We start from the raw sequence: 17,392 nt of genomic DNA, 5'->3' as shown, positions 1-17,392 counted from the left end.
TCTCCATAGCATGAAAGAGAGACTCCTCTCCCTAAGTGAAATGAGCAAAACTATTGCAGAGATGGTAAAAAGACTGAAAATATTTGGTTTTGTCTCTTTACATTATCAGGAAGAAGGAAACTGTTGTAGGAAGAGGAGAAGTGTTCTGAAAGTTTTCTTCTGATCCTTACTGCTTTCTTTTAGTTACTATTGATAAACTTTGCCTTTCCCCTAATCACATCTCAGAGCAGGAAATGAATAGACATTTGTGGAAATTGAGAGCCACGAGAAAACTTTCTTATGGAGAAGTCTCCATAGCACGAAAGAGAGGCTCCTCTCCCTAAATGAATTGAAGAAAGACTATTCTAGAGGTGGTAAACAGACTGAAAATATTCGGTTTTGTGTCTATACATTGTCAGGAAGAAGGAAACTGTTGTAGGAAGAGGAGAACTGTTCTGAAAGTTTTGTTCTGATCCTTACTGCTCTTTCTTTTAGTTACTATTAATAAACTTTGCCTTTCTCCTAATCATATCTCACAGCAGGAAATGAATAAGCATTTCCTAGTGAGTGCATTGGAAATTAGCCGGCGCTGAACCCAACAGACTAATTGATGCATTGGCCAAGAAATCTCAAAATAGCGAACCAAAACCACTACAGAAATACTCCTGATGAAGTGCAAGATAGCAGAGGGAAATGAAGGCGGAGTCATGGTTTGTCAGGACTTGCGTGATCCTAATGAGCCTCGTGGTACATATGGAGCTGAGCTCTGGAACTTCAGGTCCTGAGAGAAGACTGCAAAAACTGTTCCAGGAGTCAAAGTCAGAGGAAAAACTCAAAAGTGTCTGAAAGCATGAATGGGTCCCACTGAGGTCCATCCCAAACACAGGCTCCTCGTGGACTCCTTGGAGGCGAGAATTGGAGGCCAGGATGGCACAAAAACCTCTCAGACACTCAATTTAGAAAAGAAAATCCAAAGTACCTTAACAACACTTGAGTATTTCATAGCATTAATGAGCCCCATTGAGTGTCAGCACAAAACTCTCAAGGGACTCGTTAAAGCAGATAATTGGGGCCATGATTGCACAAACCTCTCACAGAGTCTGTATCAAAATAAATTACTATTATATACTTATAAATTTATAATTTTTACTTAACTCTATTAAACTATTATTCAACTATATTGCGCCACTATTATATACTTTTATAATCCTTAATGAACTGAAGTACATTTCCTTACCTTTCTCTTAGCTTTTAGAACAATAAACTGACTGTCTAATTCTATTCCTGAAATACTGTGTAGTCTTGTTATCAGGAAGAGGACCTACAAGAAGGACAGTTTGGTTTTTGGCCAGATTATGAGCAGTTATAACAAAAAGTGAAAGCAAAGAAACCCTTGGTCCTACTGCAATGGGTTGACCCAGGGCTGTGTAACTGGAGCAACTGAATCTCCTATTGGGTATTCCTGTTAAATATCCTAATAAATCCACCTTAATAAATTGTTGAAATCAGGGGCTGGGTGTGCCCTATCCCCACTGGGACACCTGGAAGCTTCCAATAAATGTCTGGTTTTTACTTTACTGTTCTAACACAGCTGCAATGGGTTTTTTTATTTTTCTCTTTGATTAATAGAAAACAGGGGGATGAGAGAGGCAGAACAGGAATTGTAATCCCAGAATCACAGAACATTCTGAGGTGAAAGGGACACACAGGATCACCAAAGGAATGTTTGAACATTTACAGAGAAACCAGGAGCTCAAGGCTGTGGTGAAGAGACTGATGACTGGATGCTTTTAGGAATATGAAACTAGTGGACAATGTCACAAAATCACTTGCAATAAAAGTAATATTTGATACTTCTTGTTTCTTTGGTTGTGGGTGTTTTCTGCTTTGTTTTAGTTTTCCTTGTCCACAAATAAAGGTAATTTTTGTGTCATTCTCTCATTTTGTTTCTTTCCACATTCCCTGTGGCTATAGACTGTGTCAATGAGGGCCTGCACTCTCAGTGGCGTTAAATGAAACTAAAGGATCTCCCAGCAGAGTTTTCTGCAGAGATGCCCTTTTGCTGCCTTCTCTGGAGCTGCAGCAGCAATGTCTGTGTGCAGAGCTGGGGCAGATCAGTGCTGGCCCAGCAGCTGTGCCCAGCAGCAGCAGCAGCAGCACTTGGTGTTGCCAGTGCTGCTGCCGTGGCCCTGCCCCGCTGCCCTGGTGGCCCTGGTGTTGCTGCAGGGCCTGAGTGCTCTCGGGGCCGGGCACAGTCCTGGGGGCGGCAGTGCCGGGGCTGCAGCAGGGACAGGCCATGGGCACTGCTGGGACAGCGCTGACGCCTCAGGCCAGGCCCTGGGGGCTCCAGGCTCCTTGCCCAGGCTCTCTCAAGAACACGGCCAGGCCAATGCTCAGCACAGAAAAGCCCCAGGGTGAGCAGCCCCAGGCTGGCCATGGGCAGGCTGGGGCAAGCAGCATGGCTGGGGCTCTGCAAGGGCCCTGGGGCACACGGCAAGGAGCAGCAGAGCAGGGGCTGATCCATCCCCAGGGCACTGCACAGCCGAGGGCAGCATCCCAGAGCTTCCTCATGGAGCTGCCAACAACATCCCCCCTCTGCAGCCCTGGCCTCTCCCCCAGCTCCCAGAGGTGCCGCATCCTTGCAGGCACAGACACGGCAGCCCTGGCTCAGGAGCCCCTGTTTGCATTGCACACAGCAGGCGGGAGCACCCCCATGCTGCTGCTGTGGGGACATGAACCTGAGGGAGCACAAATGCCATCAGCCCCTGGGGCCAGCAAGGGCTGGGGAACACCAGGGAAATTTTTGCCCTTTCCTCTCTGGCCATGTCTGTGACATTACAGAGGCAGTTGTGACATAACAGGGCAGAGGTCTGACGTCACAGAGCAGACTGTGACATCACAGACATGGCTGTGACATCAGAGACTACCTGTGTGACATTAGAGAATGGGCTGTGACCTCACAGAGCAGGTTGTGATATCCCAGAGGGGCTGTGTGACATCCCAGGAGGGCTGTGTGAGGTCACTGGGTTGCTCACTCTGCCCCAGCTCCCCTCACAGTTTCTCCCAACAAGTCCAATGCTGTTCATGCCCAGCGGGGTCCCTGTCCCCCGGTATCCCCCTGCTCCACCTGGAGCCACAACCTCCACCAAAGGATGTTCCATGGTATCCAGCCCAGAGCCTGACATGGGGACAAGGGGCCAGGGCTGTGTGACCAGGACATCAAGGCTATGGATGATCCAGGTCTCTGTGGCCTGGTTTGGGTTCCCCAGGGCAGGAAAGATGTCTGGCAGCTGGAGCAGGGTTAGGGAAGGGCCTCCAAGGTGGGGCTGGAGCCCTTGGGCTGTGAGCAGAGGCTGAGGGAGCTGGGCTTGTCCAGCCCGGAGCAGGGAAGGCTGGCTTCATGCTTTGAGCTTCAGGGAGTTTTCAAATATTTCAGAAGTTTAAATAACACCTTAGCCAGCATCTTAGTTGTAGTTTTATCTTTTACATCATCTCTTCTTAAGCCTTTGTCTAAAATCCTTCCTGTATGGCAATGCCTTGTGGATGGTGGACATGTCAGATGTTGCTGGGATGTCACAAGGAGCTGAGGGAAGTGTGTTGATGTTTATTAAATTTTATCATATTCACTTTTTTTTAGTGGGCCATGAAGAGAAACCTTTCTGTGTCTCTGAGTCTCACCACTTCCTGACCCCCAAAGGACACAAACCTCGTGAGCTGTGGTTCCTACTCCAGTGGCTGCATTTGCACCTCCCTCCACAGCCAGAGCAGAGCTCCCTATTCCAGAAAGTGCCTGGCAAAGGAGGAATGAAGGAAACAGGACAGGCTGTGGGGATCACGGACAGGGTAGAGCCAGGGAGAAGAATGAATTCGGCATTTGATGGAGCTGTGCCTTCCCTTGGGTTTGTTGGCTGACAATAAATGAAGATCCCTCTGTGTCTCCGGCAGCTCCTGCTCCAAGGAAAGCAGGTGGGAGTTGGAGCCAAGGAGCTGAAAGCTGCAGGTGCAGCCTGGGCTGGAGGGAGTTCAGATTTGCACAAGGCTGCTCTGAGTGCCAGGGCTTGGATGGGGAAATGGGGATGTGGGGGTAGGGACAGAGTCTGATTGATTGTCAGCCATGAAGGGTCTTGATTTTCATATCTATTCAAACTGCATGAGGAGGTACTTGGATACAGTGTCAATTGGAGATTGCACATATCAATTTATGAACAGAAAAAAAAAACCCAACAAGTAAGCAGGACCTACCTAAAAAATATTTTCTCACTGTCTTTTTAAATAGAATATATTCAGTTTGAATACACTCCTGGATTTTGTCTAATTAACCACAAAATATTTGGGAACTTAAAACAAAATATTCCCAGAGGCTTGGCTTGTTAAGGGGTTCTGAATGTCCTCTCTGGCCATGTCTGTGACATTACAGAGGCAGTTGTGACATAACAGGGCAGAGGTCTGACGTCACAGAGCAGACTGTGACATCACAGACATGGCTGTGACATCAGAGACTACCTGTGTGACATTAGAGAATGGGCTGTGACCTCACAGAGCAGGTTGTGATATCCCAGAGGGGCTGTGTGACATCCCAGGAGGGCTGTGTGAGGTCACTGGGTTGCTCACTCTGCCCCAGCTCCCCTCACAGTTTCTCCCAACAAGTCCAATGCTGTTCATGCCCAGCGGGGTCCCTGTCCCCCGGTATCCCCCTGCTCCACCTGGAGCCACAACCTCCACCAAAGGATGTTCCATGGGATCCAGCCCAGAGCCTGACATGGGGACAAGGGGCCAGGGCTGTGTGACCAGGACATCAAGGCTATGGATGATCCAGGTCTCTGTGGCCTGGTTTGGGTTCCCCAGGGCAGGAAAGATGTCTGGCAGCTGGAGCAGGGTTAGGGAAGGGCCTCCAAGGTGGGGCTGGAGCCCTTGGGCTGTGAGCAGAGGCTGAGGGAGCTGGGCTTGTCCAGCCCGGAGCAGGGAAGGCTGGCTTCATGCTTTGAGCTTCAGGGAGTTTTCAAATATTTCAGAAGTTTAAATAACACCTTAGCCAGCATCTTAGTTGTAGTTTTATCTTTTATATCATCTCTTCTTAAGCCTTTGTCTAAAATCCTTCCTGTATGGCAATGCCTTGTGGATGGTGGACATGTCAGATGTTGCTGGGATGTCACAAGGAGCTGAGGGAAGTGTGTTGATGTTTATTAAATTTTATCATATTCACTTTTTTTTAGTGGGCCATGAAGAGAAACCTTTCTGTGTCTCTGAGTCTCACCACTTCCTGACCCCCAAAGGACACAAACCTCGTGAGCTGTGGTTCCTACTCCAGTGGCTGCATTTGCACCTCCCTCCACAGCCAGAGCAGAGCTCCCTATTCCAGAAAGTGCCTGGCAAAGGAGGAATGAAGGAAACAGGACAGGCTGTGGGGATCACGGACAGGGTAGAGCCAGGGAGAAGAATGAATTCGGCATTTGATGGAGCTGTGCCTTCCCTTTTTTTTGTTGGCTGACAATAAATGAAGATCCCTCTGTGTCTCCGGCAGCTCCTGCTCCAAGGAAAGCAGGTGGGAGTTGGAGCCAAGGAGCTGAAAGCTGCAGGTGCAGCCTGGGCTGGAGGGAGTTCAGATTTGCACAAGGCTGCTCTGAGTGCCAGGGCTTGGATGGGGAAATGGGGATGTGGGGGTAGGGACAGAGTCTGATTGATTGTCAGCCATGAAGGGTCTTGATTTTCATATCTATTCAAACTGCATGAGGAGGTACTTGGATACAGTGTCAATTGGAGATTGCACATATCAATTTATGAACAGAAAAAAAAAACCCAACAAGTAAGCAGGACCTACCTAAAAAATATTTTCTCGCTGTCTTTTTAAATAGAATATATTCAGTTTGAATACACTCCTGGATTTTGTCTAATTAACCACAAAATATTTGGGAACTTAAAACAAAATATTCCCAGAGGCTTGGCTTGTTAAGGGGTTCTGAATGTCAATGAGCCCTGGGACACTGAATTCCTGCACTGAAGAGCTGAAGGCTGAACAAGCCTCTGGAGCAGTGAAATCCAGCAGCAGCCTCCAAGGTGCTGAGGATGTCAGCAGCCCCCACTGAGGCCATCCCTGCCCAGAGACTGTGGGGGAATGGGCAGACAAGGAGAGCGTCCCTGGGGCTGGGCCAGCAGAACTCAGAGGCACCAGCAGCTCCAGCTGGGAAATGGAGTGTGGAATGTGGCTGGGAAAGCCCTGCCCGAGCTGTGCCAAGCAGGACAGACAAGCCCTGACTCCCATCCTCCAAACAGGGCTCTCAGTGAGACATTTAAAAGGAATTGCAATTGTTTGCGTCCTCTGAGTTGGATGCCCTGGAGAAATACTGAAAAGTGATTCTGAGGAGCTCAAAACAACAAAACAGCCTTTACTGGCAACTTTAGAAAATCAGAGAATCTTGGCACATGGTTTAATACAACATTCAATCAATCAAAAACACTTCTCAAAGCATTAACTTGGCCCATTCTACTTCACAAACTCTTAGCTCATTCAATTTTAAGTTACACAAAATTTGCAAGAGGAGGGAACTAGATAAAGGTACACATAGAGAGGAAGACAAAAAAAAATATTCAGAGAAGCACACACACAGCTACCAACTCCTGGATTCCAGTGGTGTTCAGATGGAAATTCCAAGAGGAGGTAGGGTCAAGATGTGTGCTTGCCTTGTGGTCAGCCTTCAATACCCCTTGGTCTTCTTGGGCCCTTCCCCCAGGTGGGACTTGGGCTCATTTGGTCACTCAGGAGTTGGGCTGGGGCTCCAGAGGTGGCTGTGGAGCATTGCCTGTGCTGTGCCAGGGACTGGCAGACACTGCTGGGCTGGGATAGAGGCTCTGGGGGGATTGGGCTTCCAGGGCAGGGCAGTGCTGGGGTTCCAGGGCAGGGCAAGGCTGGACCTGCCCCCTTCCTCACCCACACATGAAATGTTTAGAGCCAACAATCTCCTCCAGTCTGTCACAATAGGCAATGTGGGAGGTGAAATCCCAATTCTGGCCATGGACACCTGGACAAGAAGGACAGTTCTTTTCCATGGGAAGGAAAGCACAGAGCCCCAGTGTTTGGAAGGCAGGTGAGAGCCTCACTAGGCCAAGGCCTGCCAGACTTGTCAGCAATGGCAGATTTTTCTGGGAGCAGTCTTTGGATTTAGGGAATTTTGGAGGTGGAAGCCAAATCTCAGCCATGGGTGCCTGGAGAAGCAGGACAGTTCTTTTCCATAGGAAGGAAAGCACGGAGCCTTGCCCAGTGTTTTAGGGACAGAGGGGAAGTGACCCTTGTGAAACCACTGAAAGACAGACTTGTCCTGGCAATATTCCTATGGGAACAAGCCCTGGATATAAAGAGATTTGGAGGTGAAATCCCAATTCTGGCCATGGGTGGCTGGAGGAGAAGGACAGTTCTTTTCCATTGGGAAGGAAAGCACGGAGCCCCAGTGTTTCAGCAGCAGATGAGAAGAGACCCTCAACATGCCAAGGTCAGCTGGATCAGTAAGGCAGTCCATGGGAGGCCAAACCAGCCAGACCTGTTCTGTGTTCCCTTGGTTTTATGGGGCCCTGAAGTGTAACAATGGCCCCTCAGTTCCATGAGGGTGTGAAGTCTCTTAATTGTCTCTCCATGATTCCATGAGGCCTTGCAATGTCACAATCGACCTTTGTCTCCATGCAGTCTCACAGTGACACAATGGCCTCCAATGGCTCCATGACACCCCAAAGTGCAATAATGTTCTCCACAGTTCCAGGAGATCCTGCGGAGTCAAAATGGCCCCTTGGTTTGATGGGGCCTCACAGTATCACAATGATCCCTACATTCTATGGAGCTACAGAGTGACAGTACGGTCCCCTTGGTTCCATGAGGACCAGAAATGTCACAGTGCCCTCCATGATTCCATGAGACCCCACAGTGTCACAAGAGTCCCTTGAGTTCACAGGGCCGCACAGTGTCACAATGGGCCCTTGGTGTCACAATGGCCCTACAGTGTCACAATGGGCCCTTGGTGTCACAATGGCCCTACAGTGTCACAATGGGCCCTTGGTGTCACAATGGCCCTACAGTGTCACAATGGGCCCTTGGTGTCACAATGGCCCTACAGTGTCACAATGGGCCCTTGGTGTCACAATGGCCCTACAGTGTCACAATGGGCCCTTGGTGTCACAATGGCCCTACAGTGTCACAATGGGCCCTTGGTGTCACAATGGCCCTACAGTGTCACAATGGGCCCTTGGTGTCACAATGGCCCTACAGTGTCACAATGGGCCCTTGGTGTCACAATGGCCCTACAGTGTCACAATGGCCCCACAGTGTCACAATAGTCCCTTGAGTTCACAGGGCCGCACAGTGTCACAATGACCCCAGAGTGTCACAATGGCACCACGGTGTCACAATGGTCCCTCGGTGTCACAATGGTACACAGAGTCACAATGGTACACAGAGTCACAATGGCCCCAGAGTGTCACAGGGCCCCACAGTGTCACAATGACCCCAGAGTGTCACAATGGCCCAACAGTGTCACAATGGTCCCTTGAGTTCACAGGGCCCCACAGTGTCACACACATTGTCACAATGGTCCCTTGTCGTCACGAGACCCCACACTATGTATGGGAAATGCCCGGTAACCAAAGCAAGTCCAAACTTGCCCTAAACCAGGACACCTTCCAGGTGTTTCTTGTGAGAAGCAGGATATATAGGGACCACAAGACCTCTTGGAAACAGTGCGAGCATGCACTGTGCAGTAGAGTGACGTAGATTTCAAGAATGGAAAACAGGAGCAGATTTATGAGTGATCTTTGTCTGGAAGAAGGGTCTTTTTTTCCTAATAATTTCCAATCTATTCCCTCTGCTTTTGTCCTTCCTAACAAGGCCATTTGCATCTCAGATTGCCCATGAAATGGGAATCCTGAGATGGTGGAAGTGCCTGAAAGATGCCCTGTTCCTCTGCAGGGACACTGAAGCTGAACCAGGAGCCTGAGCCCTCTCTGGAGAAGCCTCCTCCGAGCCGGAATTTGTGCTGTGGTGAAGAGGGTCCCACAGAGAGTTGGCCGAGTAACGACACTCACTGCCAATGTGGCTACATATCATTCCCCTTCATGAAGCAGCTTTGGCAATATTTATCCTTCTCTATCCACTGCCTCATGCCACTGATGCCTAATGCTCACTGGGTAAGTAGCTATATTCACACATGCATATTAATTACTGATTGGTTGTCATGCTATAAGCATCTTTAGCTAAGGTGTGCCAAATTAGCAGTTGCCACGAGGTGTTTGGCAGCTGGTTTCATCTTGGCACAATGCTCGTTCTTCCTTGATGTATCTGTTTGAGGACAGTACATGGTCTATCTTGTTCTTGTTCAGGGGACAGTACATGATCTTCAGAGTAACTCTGTAATCTGCAGGCCAGGGTTGTCCAATTCCCACAGGAGAATATCATGACCTTGTTCAGCCAAGAATCCTCCTACACATCTCCGGTTTTCTTTTTGGACAGCCCAGACTCGCTTAACAATTGCTTTTAAACTCTTTTTCATACAAGAAAGAATGCAACAAAGAACAACAAGCACAGCAAAAATAACAGCAAGAGAGTGAATTCCTTCTCTCAATCAGGTTTTCAACCAGCCAGTGATTCCCCATTCTTTGAGCCATTTGTCAAAAGAATTTTCAACAACAGTGAGTTTCTTCATATTATTTTGCAGCTGGGAAAGTTTCTTGTGAATGGATTCAGAATGATCATAAAGATTCGTACAGCACATTTCTTCAAAATCCTCACAGCCATGTCCTTGTGCCAGTAACAAAAAATCAATGGCTACTCGATTTTGTAACACAGCATGTCCTACACTGCCAACATCAGTGGTAAACTCGTCTAGCACTTTAGAGGTAATGTTAATTTGTTTTCCTATCCAACAGGCCAATCGTTTTAACTGAGTGAGGGCTGTGGCAGAAGCAACTCCTGGTGTAAAAAGTGAAGGTAAAATGACAGATGGTCGCTCCCACAACTCAACATTGTCTTTACACTCGGGTCCCAATTGATCCACACTGCGTCTAATAAGCTTAAATTTGCGACTTATATTGAGCATTTGATGGATAGTAGGGGCAAACAAGGTTAGCTTATGAAAGTAGCATGGTCCTCCTTGTGCTTTTGCAGGTATGGCAGGCCAAGCAGGATCCCCACAAATGAGGAATACTCCTGGAGGCAACAGTTTTGCTTTTTCTGCGGATTTACCACACCATCGAATAGGCCAAGTCCAATTATTACAGTAACCAGAGGTGTTGTAATAGCAGGGTGTGAGTGTCTGTCTGAAATTTCCCACATTCTTTTCCTCTCGATTGTCATGAAAGTTTGAGAGCGCCAGGCAAAGGAGAAGATCCTGTTCTGAAAATCCAGGTCTGATTGGTCCACGAAGCCAAATTGCTGTCTACAGGTGTGTTTGCTCGACTCATGGAACACTGCACCCGGGAAAGGCCAGTGTGCTCTCCTTCGCCTGCATCACTTAGCAACGCTGGCCCTGCAATTTCTCCACCCTCCTGACTTGGCTGGACTTTCTCTCTGGAATGACCTTCTCGCTGGTCACCACAAAAGACCCTCCATTCACCGCACATCAACCACCGTGACAGAGAGGAGATAAGCTTCTCCCCTCAAGGACTGAGACATTCAACCCCTACATGGAAAAGCCCCCTCTTCTTCCCTGAGAGACTGAGACTGAAATCCCTACCCTACGGTGGGGGAAGGTGTGTGCGTGAAATGCCCGGTATGCAAAGCAAGCTTGCAAGCGACCACTGGGCCGAGAAGACAATGGTTCTTGCCTGCTGCTGAAGACTTTCTGCACAATGCCTGCTGCTGATTGGCATCACAAGACCCCACAGTGTCACAATGGCCTCACAGTGTCACAATTGTCCCTTGGTGTCACAAGGCCCCTGTGAGTGTCTGTCCCAAATTTCCCGCGTTCTTTTCCTCTCGATTGTCATGAATGTTTGAGAGTGCCAGGCAAAGGAGAAGATTCTGTTCTGAAAATCCAGGTCTGATTGGTCCACTCAGCCAAATTGCTGTCTACGGGTGTGTTTGCTCGACTCATGGAACACTGCACCCGAGAAAGGTGTTTATTCAATAAAAGTACTTTTGCTTTGATTTTACTGCAAAATCCCCTTGTCGTGGCAGCTTTTGCACCCCGAGATCAGTGAAAAGAACCTCCACGAATCTTGTCCTCCAGGACAGATCGTGACAACCCTTTGTTCCATGAGGTTCCATAGTAGAACATGGTCACCTTGGTTCCTTGAGGTTCTGCAGTGTCACAATGGACCCATGGTTCCACTAGGCCTTGCTGTGTCAGAATGGCCCTTTGGTTCCAAGAGGTTTCTCAGGGTCGCAATGGTCTCCTTGGATCTGCAGTATCACAATGGACCATTGATTCAGTGTGGCCTCAATGTCCCAAAATGGATTTTAGTTCCATGGGGTTCTGCTGTGTCACAATGGACCCTGTGTTCCATGAGCTTTCAGAGTGTCACAGTTAACTCCTTGGTTCTGTGAGGCCCCGCTGTCTCCAAATATCTGAAATATCAGAATAAGGCTCCTGAACACTAATTTGCTGTTTCAGAGGGTATAATTTATTCAGGTCTGAGGTCTAGTGAAGGATAACTCCTAAACTTACATGGACACACGATTCTACCAGTGTATTCCTTCTATACCGTCACTAAATGTTTATTACAATTTACCCATTTCCATAAAACCCACCCCAAATTCCCAGATTCACTCCTCCTTTTCTCTGTCTCTGCACCCTTGAGCCAGATGTCTTCTTCTCTTCCAAACATCCTTGCTGGGAAAGCAGATTCTGCATGCCTTGTTCCTGTGCTCAAAGTTCACAGGCAAGGTAAAAAATATTGGAGAAAACTATTTTTAAACTGAAGAATTCAAAAAGTCCACTTTATTTTTCAAGAACGTTTTAAGTGTGATCAAGCTGAAATAGAGAGAGGTGAAATGATCAAAGGGCACCTGTGTGGTTCCAGCTGGTCTGACTGCCCTGACTGCACAGGGAGCCCTGTTTTCCCTCTGGGTTCCCCAATGTTCAGGCTTAAAGCAATGCTGAAGATGAGGCAGTAACTCAGCAGCACAAACTCGAACTCAAAAAAGTTTAGCCAAGTTCAGGAGGAACTTTGCCCTCCCTGAAAGAGAAGTAATTTTGAGAGGATTAAAAAAAAAAAAAAAGCCAAGCAACAAAACAATGGAATTGACTCAAAGAAATTAGTCCCAGTTTGTCAATGTCTTCTTTGAACAGCTCACAATGCCCAGAGTGAAGAAATGTCCAACAGCAGCTCCATCAGCCATTTCCTCCTGCTGGCATTGGCAGACATGCGGCAGCTGCAGCTCCTGCACTTCTGCCTCTTGCTGGGCATCTCCCTGGCTGCCCTCCTGGGCAACAGCCTCATCATCAGCGCCGTAGCCTGCGGCCAGCACCTGCACACGCCCATGTTCTTCTTCCTGCTCAACCTGGCCCTCAGCGACCTGGGCTCCATCTGCACCACTGTCCCCAAAGCCATGCACAATTCCCTCTGGGACACCACCAGAATCTCCTACATTTTTTTTTTTTTCTTTTTCTTTCGTTCCCTCTTTCTTACCCTCCCCTGAAGATATTGGACCGGCTTCGGACCTGACCTGGGACGTCCAGGACCCCCGGAGTCTGCGAGAGAAGCTCAGCGCCCTCCACAGCACTGCCTGGTTTTCTTTTCTTTTCTTGTGTTGGGGAGTGTTCTTTTGTTATTTGTTAATAAATAGGTTTTGTTTTCCACTGTGCTCCTCCGAGGAATTCCTTCCCGAACCCGGTATTGGGGGAGGGGTGGTTGGAGGTTTTTTTTTAGGGAGATCCCTTTTGGAGATTTCCCCTAATTTGTCCTAAACCAGGTTGCTGGGCATCTCCCTGGCTGCCCTCCTGGGCAACAGCCTCATCATCAGCGCCGTAGCCTGCGGCCAGCACCTGCACACGCCCATGTTCTTCTTCCTGCTCAACCTGGCCCTCAGCCACCTGGGCTCCATCTGCACCACTGTCCCCAAAGCCATGCACAATTCCCTCTGGGACACCAGCAACATGTCCTACTCAGGGTGTGCTGCACAGCTCTTTCTGTTTCTCTTCTTCATTTCAGCAGAGTTTTCCCTCCTGACCGTCATGTGCTACAACCGCTATCTGCAAACCCCTGCACTACGGGACCCTCCTTGGCAGCAGAGCTTGTGCCCACATCCATCTGCAAACCCCTGCACTACGGGACCCTCCTGGGCAGCAGAGCTTGTGCCCACATGGCAGCAGCTGCCTGGGCCAGTGCCTTTCTCAATGCTCTGCTGCACACAGCCAATACATTTTCCCTGCCCCTGTGCCAGGGCAATGCCCTGGGCCAGTTCTTCTGTGAAATCCCACACATCCTCAAGCTCTCCTGCTCCAAATCCTACCTCAGGGAACTTGGGCTTGTTTTAGTTAGTGCTCTTCTATATTTTGGTTGTTTTGTGTTCATTGTTTTCTCCTATGTGCAGATCTTCAGGGCTTTGGTCAGGATCCCCTCTGAGCAGGGTCGGCACAAAGCCTTTTCCACCTGCCTCCCTCACCTGGCCGTGCTCTCCCTGTTGCTCAGCACCAGCATTTTTGCCTACCTGAAGCCCCCCTCCATCTCCTCTCAATCCCTGGATCTGGTGGTATGTTCTGCTCCCTGTGCCCATCTACCAGCCCAGGAGAACACTTGTCCTGAGGATGTGCTGTCTTATTGTTTAAAACTGAGGCAAAGAGTGGGTGAGGTACCTCAGCTATTTCCTCATCTTTGGTAACCATATCCCCCACTATAAGAAATGCAGGTTGTCCTTACCCCTCCTTTTGCCAGTAATGTATTTATAAAAACATTTATATTGTCCTTCACAGAAGTATCCAAGTTAAGTTGTGATTGAGCTTTCACCTCTCTAATTTTCTTTCTGCACAACCTAACAACATCCTTAAACATTTCTTGATTTACTTGCCCCAATGTCCAAAGGTGATGCACCCTCTTTTTAACCCCTAATTTCCTGCAAAAACTCCATGCCCAGCCAGGACAGTCATATCCTCCTCTGGGTCATCTTTCTGCACAAAGGGACAGCCTAATTTTGCTCCTTCAAGATTTCTTTTTTTGAAGTGTGTCCATCCTTCCTGGAACCCTTTCTTAAGGGATGTTTCCCTTAAAAGAATCAGTACCTGATTCAGTGTTTCATGTTGCACTGGATGTTGTATTAAACCCTTTACCAAAGTTGCTTGATTTTTTGTACTTTGCTAGTAAAACTTGATGTCATTTTTAACCTCTTGAGCATATCTGGTGTTCTGCTTCCCCCAGCCAGCCCAGGCCTTGCTCATCATTGCAGTTCCCTGCCCAGAGCCTTGGGCTCCCGGCACTCCTGGCCTCAAGGATCTGCTCTCACCAGTCCCTGGGGAGCCTTTGGCACTCCCTGCCCTCCCTGGGGCCCAGCCATGCTCCAAGGCACTTGGACTTTTGCTGCTGACTCCTTGAGCAGCTTCTTCATCCTCCTCTCAGTGCCTGAGGCTCCTGGACCCAGCCCCAAATCCACTGTGGGGCTGATTAAAATACAGAAAGCCCTCAGGAGCTCTTTGTCTCCTTTAAATTGTCTTCAAGTCTCCAGGGCTTGTGCAGTAATTGGAGTCAGTTTGGAGTTCTGTTAAGAAGGGAGATTCCAAAGTGCACCTCATGATTTTTTGTTTTTTTAATCACATATGTGGGTTTGTTTTTTTTTTTTTTCATTTCAGAGAAGAGGTGATAGAAGCATTCCTCAAGTGATTTTGATGCTGAATGTCTCCTTAGGAGGTCTGGGCAGGCCCAGGAGAAGTTTTCCTCTTTGTAAGGAAGGAGTGGAAAAGCCTGAGCAGATTTCCTGAACAAGAAACCCCACTAGGAACCACATGCTCAGTCCAGGCTGCCTGGAATGGTGTTGCCATCCTACAAGGGTCATTGTGACCAGAAATGATCTCTGGAAGCAGAATTCTTGGAGTCTTTCAGCTGAATTCTCTGTCCCTCTCCTTTCCCTGGATCTGTGCTGCAGATGGAAGCTACTGGTGCCATCCTCACCTTTAACCCCTCTTTTGAATGCAAACAGATGTTCCCAGGTGTGTTAAGCAGGTGTTGCTCAATGTTTATGCAAAGGTTTTTGGTTCCTCATGCAGCCAAGGAGACCCTTGTGACACAGCCAGGGCTCATGGAACCAGTGGTCCATTGTGACACTGCCCATTCAAGGAGACCATGGTGATACCATGGACCCTCATGGAACAGAGGATCCATGGTGACACAGCAGAGCCCTGTGGAACCAAGGATCCTTTGTGATACTCCAGATCCTCATGGAACCCAGGATGCATTGAGGCACAGCCGGGCCTTGCTGGAACCAGAGAAACTTCTGTAAAAAGCAGGGTAACTCACAGAACCAAGGAGTCCATTGCTACAGGATAAAACCTATGGAACCAGGGATCCATTGTGACAAAGTGGGGCCTCATGGAAACAAGGGACCACTGTGACATAGTGGGACCGAATGGAACAAATTGTGCATTATGACATTGTAGATCCAAGGAGACGATGGTGACACTATGGAACCTCATGGATCCAAGGGGCCATTGTGACACTGGAGAACTTCATGGAACCCACACTATGGAAGCTCATGGAGCCATGGGTCCATTGTGACAAAGCAAGGCCTCGTGGAACCAAGGAGACCATGGTGACATCATGGAACTTCATGGAACCAAGGGTCCATTGTTACAGTCCAGAACCAAGGAGACCATGGTGACAGTACAGAACCTCACAGGACCAAGATTCCACTGTTCTGCAGTGGGGCTTCATGGAAGCGAGGAACCACTGTGACACAGCAGGGCCACATGGAATCAATGGTCCATAGAGATACTGTGGATCCAAGGAGACCATGGTGATGTTATGGAACCTCATGGAACCAAGGGGCCATTGTGACACTGTGGGGTCCCATGGAACCAAATATTAATGGTGACACAGCAGGGCTGCTTCTAACCACTTGTCCATACTGCAGATCCAAGAGTCCGTGGTGACACTATGGCAGTTCATGGAACCAAGGGGCTTTTGTGACACACCAAGGCCTCGTGGAACCAAGGAGAGCATTGTGGCAGTGCTGAACCAAGGAGGTCAGTTTGACAGTACAGAACCCAATGGAACCAAGGGTCCATTGTTATACAGCAGGGCCTAATGGAACCAAGGGGCCACTGTGAAACTGTGGGGCATAATGGAGTCAAGGACACCACTGATACTGAAATCCATTGAATAGAAAATTTTAAACAGAGTTTTGAGTATTTGAAAGCAGGTATTTTTTATTACAGCATGGTGGTCACTTGGGCCATCCTTCCTCCATTCAAATGCACTGAGCATCAAATGAACAGAGTTTTTAACACACACACTGAGAATGTATTCATTAGCTATCCCCACTTCCTTTGAATTTATTTGACATAGTTGCACCTCTTTTCAGAAGTCCTTACATGGTTCTTTGGGGTTTGTCTTCAACACCTGGTGTCCTTTTTAGGTGGCTGTTCTTCAACCCCTGCTTTTGAGTTAGGGCAGTATTATTGTTCTGTATAACTTCTATTTTGTCAGCCTTGCAGAGCTGAGCTAGTGTGTTCTACTTGCATTTTGTGTGACTTCTGTTTGCCAGAGGTACATCCTTAATCAGTTTCTCCAGGGCTGGGCTGTTCTGTTCTACTGTTCTTGGAGAGAGTAAATGTTGTTCTGTTCTCCTGTCCTTTTCACAGTGCTCAGCCTGCATGAGATGTGTCTGCAATCCCCCAACCTATGTGCCTGGGGTGTGCAAGTGTTCCTGGGGGAACAGGGATGGGACAGCTGGGCTGGGCTGACCCAAGGGATGTTCCATTCCATGTCACACCATGATCATCAATCAAATGAGAGAAGCAGAGGGACAAGGGGATAGGGGATTAATTTCTTTATTAAGATGGCTTTTTTTTTTTTTTCAAAACAGCACCTACACATGCAGACTCTTCTCCTGCCACAAGCTGGTCAAACATTTTCTGCTAATAGGAGATTTCCTGTGGATTTGCTTTCTTCCATTAGTGGGCCTTGCTGTGCTTTTTTTTTTTTTTGTTTGGGTTTGGAGGTTTTTTGGTCAAATTTGGGTTTTTCCTTATTGAATTGCTTTTCTTCTGATGCATAAGTGTTTCCTCCTTTTTCTTGAGGCTTGGTTTGGACCTGATGGCAAGACAAATTTACCCAAGTCAGGCATCTTGCCCAATTTTGTTTTGCAGTCACCATTAACTAGATGAGTTCAGTCACAGACTGCAATTTGGCAGCATCCACAAAGGAATTGAAAGTGCCTTTCATGCCCTTGTAGAGATAACAGAAATGTTCCACAGTGGTGGTCAAGGTTTGGTCACTGAGGGATGTC

General features: G+C 48.2%; 1 protein-coding gene across 1 annotated transcript; it reads left to right on the top strand.

Moving 5' to 3' along the window:
* The first annotated feature begins 12,256 nt into the window (after positions 1 to 12,256).
* On the top strand, positions 12,257 to 16,189 carry LOC121340944 (olfactory receptor 14A16-like). The gene is made up of 4 exons (XM_041414051.1): positions 12,257 to 12,544; positions 13,062 to 13,150; positions 13,201 to 13,648; positions 16,016 to 16,189. The coding sequence occupies exons 1-4, from the start codon at positions 12,269 to 12,271 to the stop codon at positions 16,187 to 16,189; spliced, it is 987 nt and encodes a 328-aa protein (XP_041269985.1). The 5' UTR covers positions 12,257 to 12,268.
* Positions 16,190 to 17,392: the final 1,203 nt, after the last annotated feature.

This window comes from Onychostruthus taczanowskii, unplaced genomic scaffold (genome assembly GCF_017590055.1).
Source record: "Onychostruthus taczanowskii isolate IOZ18803 unplaced genomic scaffold, ASM1759005v1 scaffold435, whole genome shotgun sequence".
NCBI lineage: Eukaryota > Metazoa > Chordata > Aves > Passeriformes > Passeridae > Onychostruthus > Onychostruthus taczanowskii.
This window is presented reverse-complemented; position numbering and strand designations above follow the sequence as displayed.